This window comes from Rhamphochromis sp. 'chilingali' (genome assembly GCF_963969265.1).
Source record: "Rhamphochromis sp. 'chilingali' genome assembly, chromosome: 19".
NCBI lineage: Eukaryota > Metazoa > Chordata > Actinopteri > Cichliformes > Cichlidae > Rhamphochromis > Rhamphochromis sp. 'chilingali'.
The window spans coordinates 30,153,794-30,168,989 of record NC_137946.1 but is presented as its reverse complement, the minus strand read 5'-3'; the positions used below and the strand labels follow the sequence as shown (position 1 = coordinate 30,168,989).

The window sequence follows — 15,196 nt, the reverse complement described above, 5'->3', positions numbered from 1 at the left end:
CTGGCAACATTCACAAGAGTCTGAAGAATTCTCATCTTTTTAGGACCTAAATACTCTTAGTTGCTATAAAATCCTTTTAACCATCATTTTGATAATTTTACTGACAAAATCTTCAACTGGATAAAGATGGAAATTTCCAGATTTATCACAGGAAAAAACAAAATTGACAACCTTATCTTGCATTTAAAATTACAGCCTATGGCTTTAGATATGCAGCGTCTCTTTGGTGAAAAGTAAACTGAAGTCATACGGATCATAAACAACATGCAGCTGCATGTCTGGAAACAGGCGGAACTGATAACGTTATCAATTCTCTCGGACACATTTTGTTTTCATCCTGTTTTATTACATCCATGTAATTTCAGCTGATGACTCTCAGATAGCCGATGAGCCGGCTGTTTTTCGGAGTAGCAGCTATTGCACATGTAACATTTCATACCTGGATAACTGTTCAGTCATGGAGACTTCCTTGTCTACTTAAATCTTGAAATTACCGTCCACTTTACATGTCAGCAGTCTGTATCAACAAGGCAGTTACACCAGCAAATGTCAGAGATTTCAGCATGAGCTTAGATAGCTGACATTTACTTTAGACTGATAGGCTGCAGCATCTACATTAAGCATAATAAGCTCAGCTAAAAATCGGAACAAATATTTGTCATTACATCATGCTGCTCTGTGCCAGCATGGTCACTCAGATTACTTTTGCCGTAGACATCACTCATTATAGTTACAGTGAATGTTAAAAATGGTCATTGGTGGCTGACTCTGAGAGACTCTGTCAACGTCCTTTTTTAGTAGCTCTAAGGCCCAAATCTCAACTACCACAAACTTTAGTTCACCCTCCTTCTGTTCAAAACACATAAAATTCCCACTTTTTTAAGTTTTTGTTCTTTACATACCGAGTGTGTTTTTCAAATGCGAATTTATCGTGTTACGTACTTACACACCCAAACATGAACTTCTTGATGAAATAGGAATCTCCACATTCTTCGTTTTTTTGTTTAGACATTATGACCAACTTATAAGATAAGATAAGATAACCTTTATTAGTCCCACACGTGGGAAATTTGTTTTGACACAGCAGAAAGTGGACAGTGCAAAAGTTATATAGCAAAAATTAGAATACAATACAAATAATATACTGTACACAACTGTACAGAATAGAATGGAATAAAATAAAATACTATATACAGTAGAATAAAATAGAATAGAATATACAATAGGATAAAAATAGAATACAAATTCTATATACAACTGAGTAAAAATACTCTTTCTATATTATTATTATATTATTTATATTAATATAGCTCGATGACTTTATTTTTTGTCTTTTGAGGATGAAGTTGCTGCAAAAAAATGCAATCCTTTCAGTGTGTATACACACTGTAGTATGCAAGTTTGCATCTGAAAAACTCTGAAAAAACAACATTTTGTGTTGTTTTTTTCTTTAGACATTAACATGATTTCACATGAGCAGAAAGTACTTTTACAAAAAGAATATTAATTAATCATATAAAACAGCAATTCTATACTGGGGACCTCTCCGGGGTTTACACAGATATTCTCCGCCCATTCCTGCAACCCTGAATGGGATCAGCAATCAGGGACAGAATAAATTTCGGACACATCAAATCTGAAATCTTTATTACAAACAGCTGACAAAAAAAAAAAATCAAAAACATGGAATTAAATACTGTGTGGATTATAACATCATGGTGGGATTATTTCAAACAGGAATGCTCTTTGAATCTATAAATACAGCTGAAAATTCAATTCAGAATTAAAAACCAAGCAATCAAATAATCTGCACTCTTTAGTTAGAGCCTGAGGTAGATGTTTAGTGCCTCTTTGTATGTTTGTGTGTGTGTGTGTGTGTGTGTGTGTGTGTGTGTGTGTGTGTGTGTGTGTGTGTGTGTGTGTGTGTGTGTGTGTGTGTGTGTGTGTGTGTGTACATGTTAAAAGATCTTTGTGAGGACAGAAAATTGGCATGCCACTGTACTTGTGAGGACGAACAGTCACTTATGGAGACAAAATGCCTGTTCACACAAGTTTGAAGGTATTTTTGAGGCTCAAAGTGTGGTTAAAGTGTCAGGGTTACTATTAGGTCATGGTTAGGTTTAGGCTACGGGTTATAGTATGGTATTCATTTTTGATGGTAAGGCTAGGGAAAGCATTATGCCAATGAGAGTGAGGACCTCTAAAGTCCTCCAAAGTAATCCGATTACTTTTTTAAAGTAACGGGTAAAGTAAGGGATTACTATTGTAAAAAAGTAATGAGATTACTGTTACTTTCCCGTAAGCACGCTGCATTACTGCATTACTAAACTGTCGTGATTTTGTTTGTTAGAGTGTCACATGACAATGATTTACGAGCGACATCCGTGGCAGCAACAGACGTGTGTAGATCAACAATGGATAATATGGAGTGCAGGAGAGAGTTTGACCATGCAGCATTTAAAGCATGGACGTACTTACATTACTTTAAGTTTTATTCCGTAAAAAGTGACAAAAACATTAGTGTCTGCTGTACAGTCTGTGTGGGAAGAAAGCTACTTTCCACAGCAAAAACTTGAACTTCAAATCTGAGCAAGCACCGAGCACGCTGCCACGGGAACGTGAAATTCACAGAGAAACCCCCGGATCCTCCCACTGACGTGACACTGGTCCTCACTAAGATATGAAAACATGTGTGCATGTGTGTGTATGTGCGTGTGTGTGTATGCATGCATTAGCTAGCTGCACTGCTGCTGCCTCTACGTCCTCAGTGGGCTGAAGAACGGGTGCCACAGTGCCTCCTCCAGGGTGATCCGTCTGGACACATCATATTCCAACATGCAGCTGAGCAGATCGAACAACTGCCTCTCCTCCTCGTTCTGCGTCTGCATGTACAGCTGAGAGACAGAAATAATCAGATTTCCTACAGCTACCAGTCCCAGCTCACAGCTGAAGCTGACTGGTTGATGTGAGTGCCGGGTACCTTGAGAGGTCGACAGTGTTTCCTGATGTATTCATCGTCCCAGTTCAGACACTCGCTGTGCACATAATGCTTCTTCCTACACAGATTACATGCACAGTGTTTATATTCAGTTGCAGACAAAAACACTCTGTCAACACACACAACACACTACTTCAAATTACACCTGGAGCTGAGGAGAGCATATTCACAAAAGAGATCATGGATAAGCTCTATATCACCATTTGGAGACCCTTGCTGCTAAATTTCATTTTCCTGCAGATGCACAATCTTTTTAATCAAAGTGTTATTTTATATATTTTTTGTTCTTTGTGCACAGTTCCTTGGACAGTTCTTTAGAAAAATGCTGCATATAAGAGTTGTTTATTGGCACATGCACAGTGTCTGTTTGCACAAATGAAATGCAGCATTTCTGCCATGTTTAATATGATTTCTTTTGGATTTCACTGAAAGTGTCTCTGTCATCATCTGCATCTGTGGGTGCAAATATGCATTCATTTGCAGACTATGGGGAAATTCAGCTGAACTTTGTGCTATATGAAAAGTTACATTCAGAGTATTCACCTCAGTGTTCAGATGTATGTAATGAAGTGCTCTTTCAGTATGCAGTGCAGGCTGAGTGCAGGAGTGCCAGTTAAGGCACTCCTGCACTTAACTGGGACTCAATTAGGGATGCTTTTATGCAGCCTCCATGGGTACGAACGACCTATGAGACCCTGAGAATGGTGCAGAAAACCCTTTGGGAAGGATCTTTGTAGGGGCAATGCATAATTAGACTGCTCTATGAGCCCTTTTGTCTAGTCATGGTTTCATGCCATGTTCTCAAATGTCCTTAGTTATCATTTGTTGCTCTTCTTTATTCGCTCTCCTATTATTAGTTCTGTGTTTTCTCTTGTAAGTTGTAAGTATGACTTTTCAACAACCACAGTCCTCCAGCTTCTTGATTTCATTTGTCTTTGACATCAAAATACAAGAACAATTGATTCACACGTGTGTGTGTGTGTGTGTGTGTGTGTGTGTGTGTGTGTGTGTGTGTGTGTGTGTGTGTGTGTGTGTGTGTGTGTGTGTGTGTGTAGCTATTTGTGTAGCTACCTGGTCTGTTTGAGCAGATGTGGAGGGACCGGTCCGAGGACTTTCTCCATCATGGCCAGATGTTCTTTACTGTCATGGGTCTGAAACAAAACCAGCAGTTATACTACTGTGTGTGCGTGCACATGTGTGTGTCTGTGTGCGTGCACGTGTGTGTGTCTGTGTGTGTGTGTGTGTACCAGGAAGAGTGCGCGTCCTAGGTAAAACTCCATCATGACACAGCCCAGACTCCAAACGTCACATGACTGGTTCCAGCCCAGACCTGAAATGTAGATAACTGAGCTTAATTCTCTGAGTGTTCATGTAGGAGTGTGTGTGCATGTGTCAGTTGTTTGTGTACCAAGTATGACTTCTGGAGCTCGGTAGTAACGCGTTGAAACCAGGGATTCATGGGGTTCGTGGTCAAATGTGGCATTGCCAAAGTCCACAACCTTCACATCAAGACTCCTCAGCCTCTTCTCCTTACACTCCTGACATAAAAATGGACGCATACACACAAACAGGAACACACACACACACTCTCTAGTAAACATCCTTCATCACATAGCAAACCTTAAAATAAAACCATGACGTGATATTGCACTCTTACCAAGTCCTCATTATACTCCAGGTCATAGTCAGAGCGCACAAACAGGATGTTCTCTGGCTTCAGGTCTGTGTGGGTCAGTTTGTTACGGTGCAGAACTGCAAAACACACAAAAATACACAATACAATTGTGCATGAAATCAACAATTTTTTTAACTGAGCAACACAGTGTTCGACTGTCCCTGTAGAAGGACTCCAGTCACCCCAGCCATAAACTGTTCAGACTGCTTCCATCAGGAAGGAGGTTCTGCAGCATCCGGTCCCGTACCAGCAGACTGAGAGACAGCTTTTTCCATCAGGCCATCAGACTGCTGAACACGTCATAGACACCTCAGCTTCACTACTGGAACTTCAACATTATGCACTCCACACTGTATATAAATGCCACTTGTTTTGCACATATTCAACTCTGTATATTTTATATATTTTATTATTATTATTATTATTATTATTATTTTATTTTTTTACTATTTAATTTGTAAAAATGTGTATACACACACACACACACACACACACACACACACACACACGTAGGAAAATATTTAGTATACACATCCAGAAATGCATACACTATTATATATTGTACATATATTTATTAGTTTCAGGTTGGCCATTCTTGTATTTTGCTCGTTTGTGTTGTTGTGTTTGCACATCTCTGTTGCTTGTGGGGCTCGCACACAAGAATTTCACTCGCATGTGCTGTGCCAGTGTGCCTGCACATGTGATGTGACAATAAAAAGTGATTTTGATTTGATTTAGAAGGCAAAAAAAACCTTTTTTTTAAATGAATCAGTAATTTTGCCTGTTTGTCAGCTACTGTTGATCAAAATAGTGGCAGACAAGCTAACAGGGTTACGCTTTGTTACACTACATTAGTTTTGATTTCTCTCCTAAAATGATGTAAAAACCCACAAACAATAAAAAAGTCTTTAGAAACTAAGAGATGTTTCAGTCCCAAGATTGCCAACGTAAACAGTCACCTACAACGCCCAGTCTCACAGAAGTAAACACCCGACTCACAGCACACAGCTTTGAAGATCTGGAAGGCCATGCGTCTAATCTGCTCCACGCTGAACGGCAGGAACTCATTCTGTCGAAGAAACTCAAAGATACTGAGGCCGAGCAGCTCGAACACGATGCAGACGTGGCCTTCATGCTCGAACCAGTCCAGCATCCTCACGCAGGCGCTGTCAGAAGACACGATAAATCACTTTAATAACGCAATCGCTGGAGATTAGAATGAGAAATGAATGCAAACAGCAATAACACAGCTATTCTTTCCTGCAGCCCATCAGTTAAACAAGAAGAAAAAAGATTTAACTGAATGCTGTCAAGGAAAAATGTAACCCCCTGGATTTCATGTAAGCTACACTTACAATCTGTTATCATCATCCAGGCAGTTGATTTCCTCCAGCACAGCGATCTCAGACCTTGCTACTTCACAGAAACACTCAATGTTCCTCACTATCTTCACAGCTACGTGCTCATCTCTGTTGAACAGACACACGACATGCAGAGGTGTATATGAGGTTTAAAGCTGATATGGACCTCTGAATGTTGAAAACAAAAAAAACATATAACCTCGAAGCACTAGAAATACCCATCAATTCCAAGGATTTTTCAGCATGCGTGCTTACTTCTCTCTGTCTATACACTTCACTACTTTTCCAAATGCTCCTTCTCCAAGTGCAGAGACAACTTCATCTGGAAAGGACAGACAGATATTTATTTGGATCACCAGTGCAGTCCAGAGCAGAGCACTTTTAAAACACTCTAAAACACACTTCCTGCAGCTTCTGACTTGTCACAAACACATTTGAAAAGTCAACTAGTCGCTTTCCTTTCATTCTTCTTCCACAGCCAGACGATTGTGTGATGCTTCCAAATTATGGCATAAGGTTCAGTTCAAGTTTAATCACAAACCATTTGGTTAATTTTCAGTAATGCATTCCAGCAAATTAAAAAGTGAAAGGTTTAGCATCCTGGACTAAGTGCCTGAGAGTACATTTATTGTACAAAAGAGGAATTGAATTAAATAATAAGCCAGTTCCTCTGTACCAGTGAAAGTAGTCAGGTGATCACGGTAACAGGAAACTATTTCTAGAGTTGCTATTCTGGTGTCAGTTGCCCTTTTAGAAGAAAAAAAGCATAAGGGGAAGGGGGGGGGGGGGGGGGGGGGGGGGAATGTGATAAGTACATCTTTCTTTCATCACGAGGCCGATGTGATAGGCCAGGTGGCCCTCTTCATCATCCTCACAGCTCTTTCCCCTCTGACCCTCCTCCACTTCATCATCATTGGCGCTGCCAGCGTTGTCATCAGCCTGAGCGTTGGTTGTGTTTCAGTCAGATATATGGATAAGAAGCAAAAGAGAAAAACAGAGTGTCAATTTGAAAAATGTCCATTTTTTCATAGAATTTAATTCCAATAATGGGATAGTTTGAAATCATAAAAGACTCAGTTCTGTCCTTTTTTATATATTAAGATAAAATCATAGAAGTGTTGAGAAGCCATTAGATTATATAAGAAATGTCTAGCAAGCTAAAGTTTTCCAAACAGCAATTTAATTGCCGATGTTCTGGGATGTGTTCCCATTCAAAATAAGACGAAAGTTCAACTACAAAAATATATTTTATATACAGATCCTATTTCATCGACTGAATCACAGTGGATTATTTGGGGTAATCATATTACACAAGACCCTGCTGTTGCCATATTAGATGATGCTCCTAGTTTTGATGGGTTACTCATTCACACCTGTTATTTTTCATCTGAATTAGCAACAAATAATATAATGTAATGCACTGTATATAATGTAATTAATTAACTAATGTTAATGTACTTAACAATAAGGAAAAAAAGCCTCAGGCAAACTTAGGGGGACTGAGCAGAAAGAAGATTATCCAACCAAGTTATGAGTTTCTGAGGTGGTGCGGTGGATGCACTGGTTGAAACTTCCAGTCTTTGTATCCGTTTGTAGATCAGGTTTGGAGTCATCGCCATCTACCAAAGGACAGAGAGAGAAAGACTTCAAAACAGTTCCAGGAAACACAGACAATAATTAACCTGTATGAGGATCACAGTAACAGATATTATTAAAGGCCAAAACCTAAGAGGAAATAGCGTTACCTCTCCAGTACTCGGAGTTGTCATCCTTTCTGCCCATTGCAGTGTTATCAACACTCTACCTGACTCAGGCCTCTTCTCCACACTCTGGTAGTGTCTGCAAATGTAAGGAGAACTTATTTTCAAAAAAGGCTTTGTGAAAGCTTTAAAAAGCAAAAAGGACATTTCGCATTTAGCTTCACAGACTAAGGAGTGAATCGCACACTTTAGCATTAAACTTTACACACACGTGTGAGGCAGCGTTATCGTACTAGAATTTAGGAATGACAGGTGCCAAACAAACCGGTACAAACATTATCGATACAAATATAGAAATTCTTTACTGGCACATTATCAGCATTTTAAGCTTAGGATCTTTTACTCTTACATGAGGCCAGTACAAATTCCCACGAGGCAGTGGGAATGTAATCTTGCACTCATGTAATATATATGTTATTTATGCATATCTATATTCATGATTTTATGAACTGTTTTTATTTATGTAAAATGGCTAACGGCAGCAGTGGAAACTTGAGTGATGTAGCTTTTATTAAAAAACCAAAAATCTCTGGTACTTTGAATAGACTACTTTGTTCGTGAATATAGATTAACATTTATATCACCAAAGTAGCGAACAACATTAAAAATGCTTTCCATGAGTAGAATATAACACAGACAACATGCTTTTCTGTGCTGGTAAACATAAAGTGCTTCTAAAAATAGTCAGGAGCATTATAATTTACTGTTGCTGCACCTGAATGAGAAATTTCACTCTTAAGAGTGAAGTGGAGAAACTCTTCTCTGTTTTTTGGAATAATATAGTTGCTCTCCGTGCTATACCTCATATTCTTAACTTTAAGAACATGAGGTATAGCACACAGTCTCAAGGGTTTTGGTTCTTTATCACTGACCTTTTAGAAAACCCTATATTAGGATGTTCTGTGCAGAAGGTGAAGTTAGGGATGTGTAGGTAGCATGATAGCATAATGGTCCATGGGAGATTGTGACCAGCTGTTTAAACATATAAACTGAAAGACAAATCCTTCATGCTTGTCAAAATATGCAGTTTCTTAGTCAACTAAGAGTAGTAGAAGCCCCAAGCTTATTCAGTCACTCAGAATAAGTGAAACTTCTAATAGTCAAAACTACTGCAGTGTGTTTTTGAACTGCGTCATGAAATAACTGCATTTTGGTTTCGCATATGAGACGTTGAGGAGTTTTGCTCTTGAGGGGCTTTTAGGTGTTCCTTTGCAGGGTTCTCTTCCTCCCTCCTGAGACATAGATCTGTCTCTCTGTGCCCGTCTGGGTCGGCTGTCTCTGATCGACTGTAAATCAGCAGTGAGGATGGCTCACTCTCACTGACAACATGTAGGACCGTTGTCACTCACTTAAGAATATCCAACACTCACTCACCAGCCACTGCCAGGAGCACAGAGTACGCCACTCCTAATTACTGATAGGCAGAATAAGAAACCAATACAGCTGAAGGATAGGGCCCAGTAAAAGTGCAGCCACCAAGACATGATCTATTTAAAACATGCTGGTTTACATAAAGGCAATGCCAGTCATTTGTGCCTGTAGTCATCTGTATAGGGATTGATTATTTTTGGCTAGGCAGTGATTTTATTATTACCCAATTGCTTATTTTCTCTAACAAAACTAATTTAACTCTATTTTTGGACATGAAAAACAAAATCTTCTTCTTAGAAGATCTTCTCTTACTGCTCCAAACAAAATTCACTGCCTAAATTTTAAATCTAGAACAAAGTACAAGGTGTTCCTGATCGGATGTGCTGACAGTGTGGGTCTTGTTTTAGCCATATGCCACATTTTTACAAGCTAGGAAAGGATTTCAAATTATATTGCGCACATTTTGATGTTAAAAAATTTGGACAATAACTTAACCCTGACCGAATATGGTTAACACCTGACTGATGTTAGGAGGTCAACCATGGAGGCCTCAGACTGACAACACCGTTGGTGTCATGGTCCCCGTGCCTGCCCAGCCGGCCTCACAAGGCTACACTTGTGTTTTTTCTCTCTTTCTCCCCCTATCTCTCTGCCTGGGCGGAGCTCACAGCTGGCTCCCGCCCTTGGCTCTCACAGCTGTTGGCGATCAGCTGATTATCCGTCTTCTATTTGAGGCTGGGTCACAGATCCTCTCATCGCGGGATGATTGCGCTACTGACGTTAGTCTACCTTTCCAGCTCCCGTGGTCTTACACCTTTATGCCTTCGTGATTTGTGATTGATGTCTCCCTTTCCCTGTTCCAGCTTATCTTCCCGGACCTGTGACCTCCCCGCGGTACGAACGTGTGTGAGGACGTGAGCGAGCGTGAGAGAGAGAGAGCCTTCCCCTAATCCCCTGGAACCCTGAATTTCCCGTCACTGTATATATTATTGCACGGGTGTGTAAATAAATCGTGTTCTGAGACATCAACCTGCTCTGCGCTTGAGTCCCTGCTTTCAGCTCGTGACAGTTGGGTTATGAGGTGCAAATAACACTTCTTGAAACACAATAACTTCCTAACAAAACACAATGGCAAAATATTTTTTTAAAAGCTTTTTTGTTTTTGAGTTATTATCTTGAAGTGTTCTTGTGCAAATACAAACTGGGGAAAGGAAATGCTGTTTGGATTAAAATCAGGTCAGAGTTATGGTACCTTGTTACTGTAAGTAAAAGGGAAGCTACTTCCTTCAGGAATGATTAAAAGAAACAGCTGTTGACTGGATATAAATCAGGAGGCAGTCAGCAGTCTGAAGATTTAAGATCTCTGCAGAGGGCTGCTTTGTGACATCAGCCTGCTTTCTTCTTTACTTCTAATAACAATTTCATAACCTCAAGAGTCTTTGTCATTTGAAAATTACCATAAAATGCTCTCTGGACAACTGCTGAAACAGCCAAAGTTGCTAAAGTTGACTTTTACTGTGTTCCTTTAAGTTCTATTCCTTTGTACCCTTTTTCTATATTACGTAATAGGATAAATTTCAATCTGGATGGTTGAGATAGGTGAGTGACTACTTTAATTGGAGGGGATTATTTAGTTCAGTTCAGTTGTAGTTTAACAGGTCATCTGATACAGCTGAAAATACACTTAGATGAAATCTAACAACAGCTCTAACTGTGCTCTGAAAGCTGTCCAGACCACAGAGCTCCAACAATCAGCACTGTGTCTGCTAACACACTGCTGCTGTGTACAGTCCATGCATGCGACACACTAAGAATACTGCAGGACAGAATGAGATTCTGTCTTTTCACACCACAGGTTAAATAAAGCAGCAAAGTGAAATGTCACAACACCATGGCTATGAAAAAAATAAATAAAAATTCTGGTTGGCTGGTTAGCTTATTATTGTGCGTCATATAGAGTATTGCTAAAATGCTGGATGTTTATATTAAATGTGAACTAAGCTTCAAATAATGAAAAAAGCTCAGACTTACATTGGCTCTAAATGCTCCTTCCAGACTGATTATTATTATCATTATCATTATTATTATTATCATTATTGGCTCTGTAAGCACAGGAAACCCACCCCCCTTCAAATCTGTTGTTTACAAAGAGCATCCAATCAGAATGAAGCTGGCTTATCTTAAAGGGGGTAAAAGGATAAACCATTCCAATGCCCAGTATAAGATACAAAAGGATTATTATTAACTGCAACTCATGCCGAGTTACTTCAGCAGAGTTCAGGAATAACTACATGTAAACAAGTTCAAATTCCAGTGTAACTGTGAAGAACCACATCTTACCTGGGTGCTAAGTACCAATGTACTGCTTCACTTATTCCAAGTTAAAAATAAAACCACTGCATCCAACTCTGTAAGTTATATTGATGTTTTTTTTTTCTGTGCATTTATCCTTTTCACAGTAGTGGACATAGTTCTTATAATTTTCATTTTAAACATTTGGTGCACGGTTCATATTTTTTACTTGCATTGCAGCCTACTGCATATCTCCATCAGTTTATAAACAGAAAATCTTTTATAGATTATTTTTATATTTTAAAAGTTGGTATTTTAAAATTTTTTTGCTTTTTTTTTTCACCCCACGCCCCCATTGGATGTTTGTCACTGAAGCAATAAGAAAAATTCCTCGACTGTACAAACTCATTTAGCTATAAAAGTAACAATTTAAGAAAAAAAATCAAATCGAAATAAAATATAATAATATATATCATATAATAAGAACCATACATTATTGTTTGAAGTCAATAATAAACTACTTTAAAAAGCAACATTTGTAACAATTTGCAAAACAGTTAACTGGTTACAACAGATTTTGCAGTGTTTAGTGATAGTGATCTATCTGCTTACCTGTATTTGGAATTGAAGCTGTGGAGTCTTCTGCTTCTCTTCTATCTGCTTTTTGGGCTCTTGCAGGTCTGTTCAAGCAACTTATCGTCCTCTTCTTTAGCTTCCTTGGGCCACTATTCCACGCCCCACCAAAGCAACACAACCACTTGTTGCCACATGGCATAGCTGCCAAAGAAGGAATGGGAAAAATGGCGTCCGTGGTGCAATAAAATATTATGTCCTTCAGGAAACCAAGCCATGGACATTCCGGTATACTTCAAGGCAGTAAAATCCTCTGCCAGCTGTAATGAAAAAGGACACGGGGGCTGCTCCTGCCTCGACCCTTGGCCTCACCCCGTAAAGGCTCCTCTTTCATCCTTCAGGAGAAAACATAGTGTACTGTGTCTGAAACTGTGGATACAGGATGATGCAGGACATTAGGTGATGTACTCTATGAATGACATGGGGCACACGATCCACCAGCAAATCATACATAACTGTGGTTCCATGTAAGCACAGTGCCACATTAAGGCTTGGATCCACAAAACGTAAGCTATTACTCACTGATACTGTTTTAGAGCAGTATCTTTTATTTTCCGATCTTTAAATTAAATGTTGCAAAGCTAATATAACATAACAAATAATAATAATAATAATAAAGTCTAAATACAGCAAATAACAACAAAACATGTTGAAATGTAAGCATAGAACCAGAGTTATGTTTGATAACTACTACTTCGTGAGGTTAAAGTTTTCTCTTGAACACTTAACTTTTGTTGGTATGTGCTGACAAACCCAGAAACATGAAAACTGGTTATTCATTCTTCTTGGGATGCTTTATGAGTAAAGAGTTTGTTTTTGGTTCATTTGACAAATTATCATAGATGAAGGACTAAAGGGGATGACATGCATGCAAAATCAAAATGTGGAATAATACCACTGGTTTAATACAAAGACCTACTTAGAGTTCCCAGAAAGTCTAGAACTAATGTTATTATATTGTCAATCTCACTGCTAAATTAGTTGCTAACAGGTTTGTTCTGCTGTATCAGATTGAATTTAGTTTACAGCCTACATAGCTCTGCACTAAAGTGTGAGTGTGATATTCAGTCATCTCTGAATCTTAGAATCTCTGGTCTGATTTAAACCTCTCAACCTTTTAAAAACCCAAACCCCGTCACAGTTCTTGCATATGGTGTTGCTCAGAGTTCATTTCTAGGCCCATAGTTGATTCAGAGGGATCATAGAAGGATCACCTTTTTTCACTGCTTCACAGATGACTGTTCATAAATGCGCTAATTTAAATAAATCCTGTAGTGTTGATCATCCTGGGTCAAAAAGAAATTAACAGCGTACATAATCAAATGAAGGAAAAACCAACTGATGCTTAAACATTAGTAGTTAAAATTTATGTTTGGCTGTTAAAATATCTTAAGTTTTACAACTAAATTTTAGAACGACACAAATACTCCTCTAAATATGGTCTAAATGCGGTCTTTTCAATTAGCTGCAAATGTTCAGGGTTTGTGCAATGATGTCAATGCTGGATTTGTCCAGATGAGCTCCATTTTATTACCTCCTGTGATAGAAATGTTGAAATTCCTTTAAAAACGTCAAAAAAAGCTGCAGCTGCTACTTGTACACATCCAGTTTCACTTAAAAGCAGCTTTATTTACATTTAACACAATGTATACATAAATATTGTAGTCCAAAATATATTTAAATCAGTCTTGTTTATTTGATTCACAGTTTAAGATAAGATAAGATTTAATGAAACCTGATAAAAAACGTATTTAATTGGGTAAGAGGACATGAAAGCGCACTGTTGCATCACTTTGATACTGTTTCACGCCCACCACTACTTAGATTTCTTTTCAAAAACATTCAAAGTAAAGATATCCGCACCTTTAACAACTGGCATTCTTCAAATTCTGAGACAAGAACATGACCGGAGGCTCACCTAAAGAGCTTATTGAAAACAATCTCATGGAAAAAGTGAGCGTCAGAAGTCATTCGAGGAACAGATGGAGAGAGGAAAGGAAGGCTTCTTGACATGGAATAAGAGGTTTTACTTGGCACACATGGAAAATCTGAGGCACTGGAAAGCTGCGTTAGTAGCTCGAGTAAACTGAACTTGAGAACAAACGCTAAAACTATTGGCCTTGACTTTTAACTGCATTGTGTGACAGAGTAATCAGTGAATGACAGGATTGCTGTATATATACACTGCAGCTGATGAGTACTCGAATGGGGACAGGTGTGCAGTTCAGAGCCTAAAACGAGCTGAAGGAGCCACGCCCACAGACAGACAGAAGGGGAAACGGAGACTTTTGTCGTGCCAAAGTAGGTATCCCCGACAGAATTTGTTTCCCCTGTGCTGGGAGCACGCAGGAAGTACTGATGTTTTCATTTTGTGAAAAAGTGAAAAATTAGTATCATTACATTACCATTCAGTTAGAGGGTTACAACAGAAAATTATATATTTATTCCCCAGGGGGTATCAGATGGGATTATTTTAATAAACCATAAACATTTTGGCTAATAACTATTTTTATTCTCCTGTAACTTTACTATATAAAGAGCTAAATCCTCCAAAGTTTCAGGAGTAATGCGTCATAATAAGAAGTGTTTGTGAATGAAAAATCAGCAATGTGGGATACTGTTTGTCCGTGATTTACACAGGGGGAACAAATTGTGGCAGGATCAGCCTGATATTATTTGTATCCCACTATAACTTTGTTGTATAAAGAGCTAACATCTCAAAAATGTCAGGAGTAGTTAGTCATTATAAGAAGTGTTTGTAAACTAAAAATCAACAATGTGGGATACTGTTTGTCCGTGATTTGGACAGTCCAGCGTATGCTCACGACGCAAGGGGAAACAAATTCTGTCGGGGATACCTAGTTTGCCACGACACCGGCAATAAGTCTGACTCGTTCCCGGTGGGTGATGGGCTCCGCCAGGGCTGCCCTTTGTCACCGATTCTGTTCATAATTTTTATGGACAGGATTTCTAGGCGCAGCCAAGTGGCGGAGGGCTTTCACTTCGGTGGCCTCAGAATCTCGTCTCTGCTTTTCACGGATGATGTGGTTCTGTTGGCTTCATCGGGCGAAGGCCTCCAGCTCGCACTGGAACGGTTTGCAGCTGA

At 39.0% G+C, this 15,196-nt stretch overlaps 1 protein-coding gene across 1 annotated transcript; it reads right to left on the bottom strand.

Moving 5' to 3' along the window:
* Nucleotides 1-1,708: 1,708 nt before the first annotated feature.
* On the bottom strand, nt 1,709-12,203 carry LOC308386836 (dual specificity protein kinase CLK4-like). The gene is made up of 13 exons (XM_080866644.1): nt 12,070-12,203; nt 7,780-7,873; nt 7,559-7,653; nt 6,850-6,973; nt 6,290-6,356; nt 6,029-6,142; nt 5,673-5,839; nt 4,656-4,750; nt 4,407-4,536; nt 4,246-4,328; nt 4,070-4,149; nt 2,981-3,056; nt 1,709-2,894 (listed from the first exon to the last, which is right to left on the bottom strand). The coding sequence occupies exons 2-13, from the start codon at nt 7,814-7,816 to the stop codon at nt 2,757-2,759; spliced, it is 1,206 nt and encodes a 401-aa protein (XP_080722770.1). The 5' UTR covers nt 7,817-7,873; nt 12,070-12,203; the 3' UTR covers nt 1,709-2,756.
* Between the last annotated feature and the right edge of the window lie 2,993 nt (nt 12,204-15,196).

Bases quoted from the DNA above. Each gene is read 5' to 3' on its own strand.
- LOC308386836 (XM_080866644.1), bottom strand. From the start codon at position 7,816: ATGGGCAGAAAGGATGACAACTCCGAGTACTGGAGAG. The intron at 4,150-4,245 runs GTACACACACAC...GTTTTGTTTCAG, and splicing joins TAGGACGCGCACTCTTCCTG to ACCCATGACAGTAAAGAACA. The intron at 3,057-4,069 runs GTAGCTACACAA...TAATCTGTGTAG, and splicing joins CATCTGCTCAAACAGACCAG to GAAGAAGCATTATGTGCACA.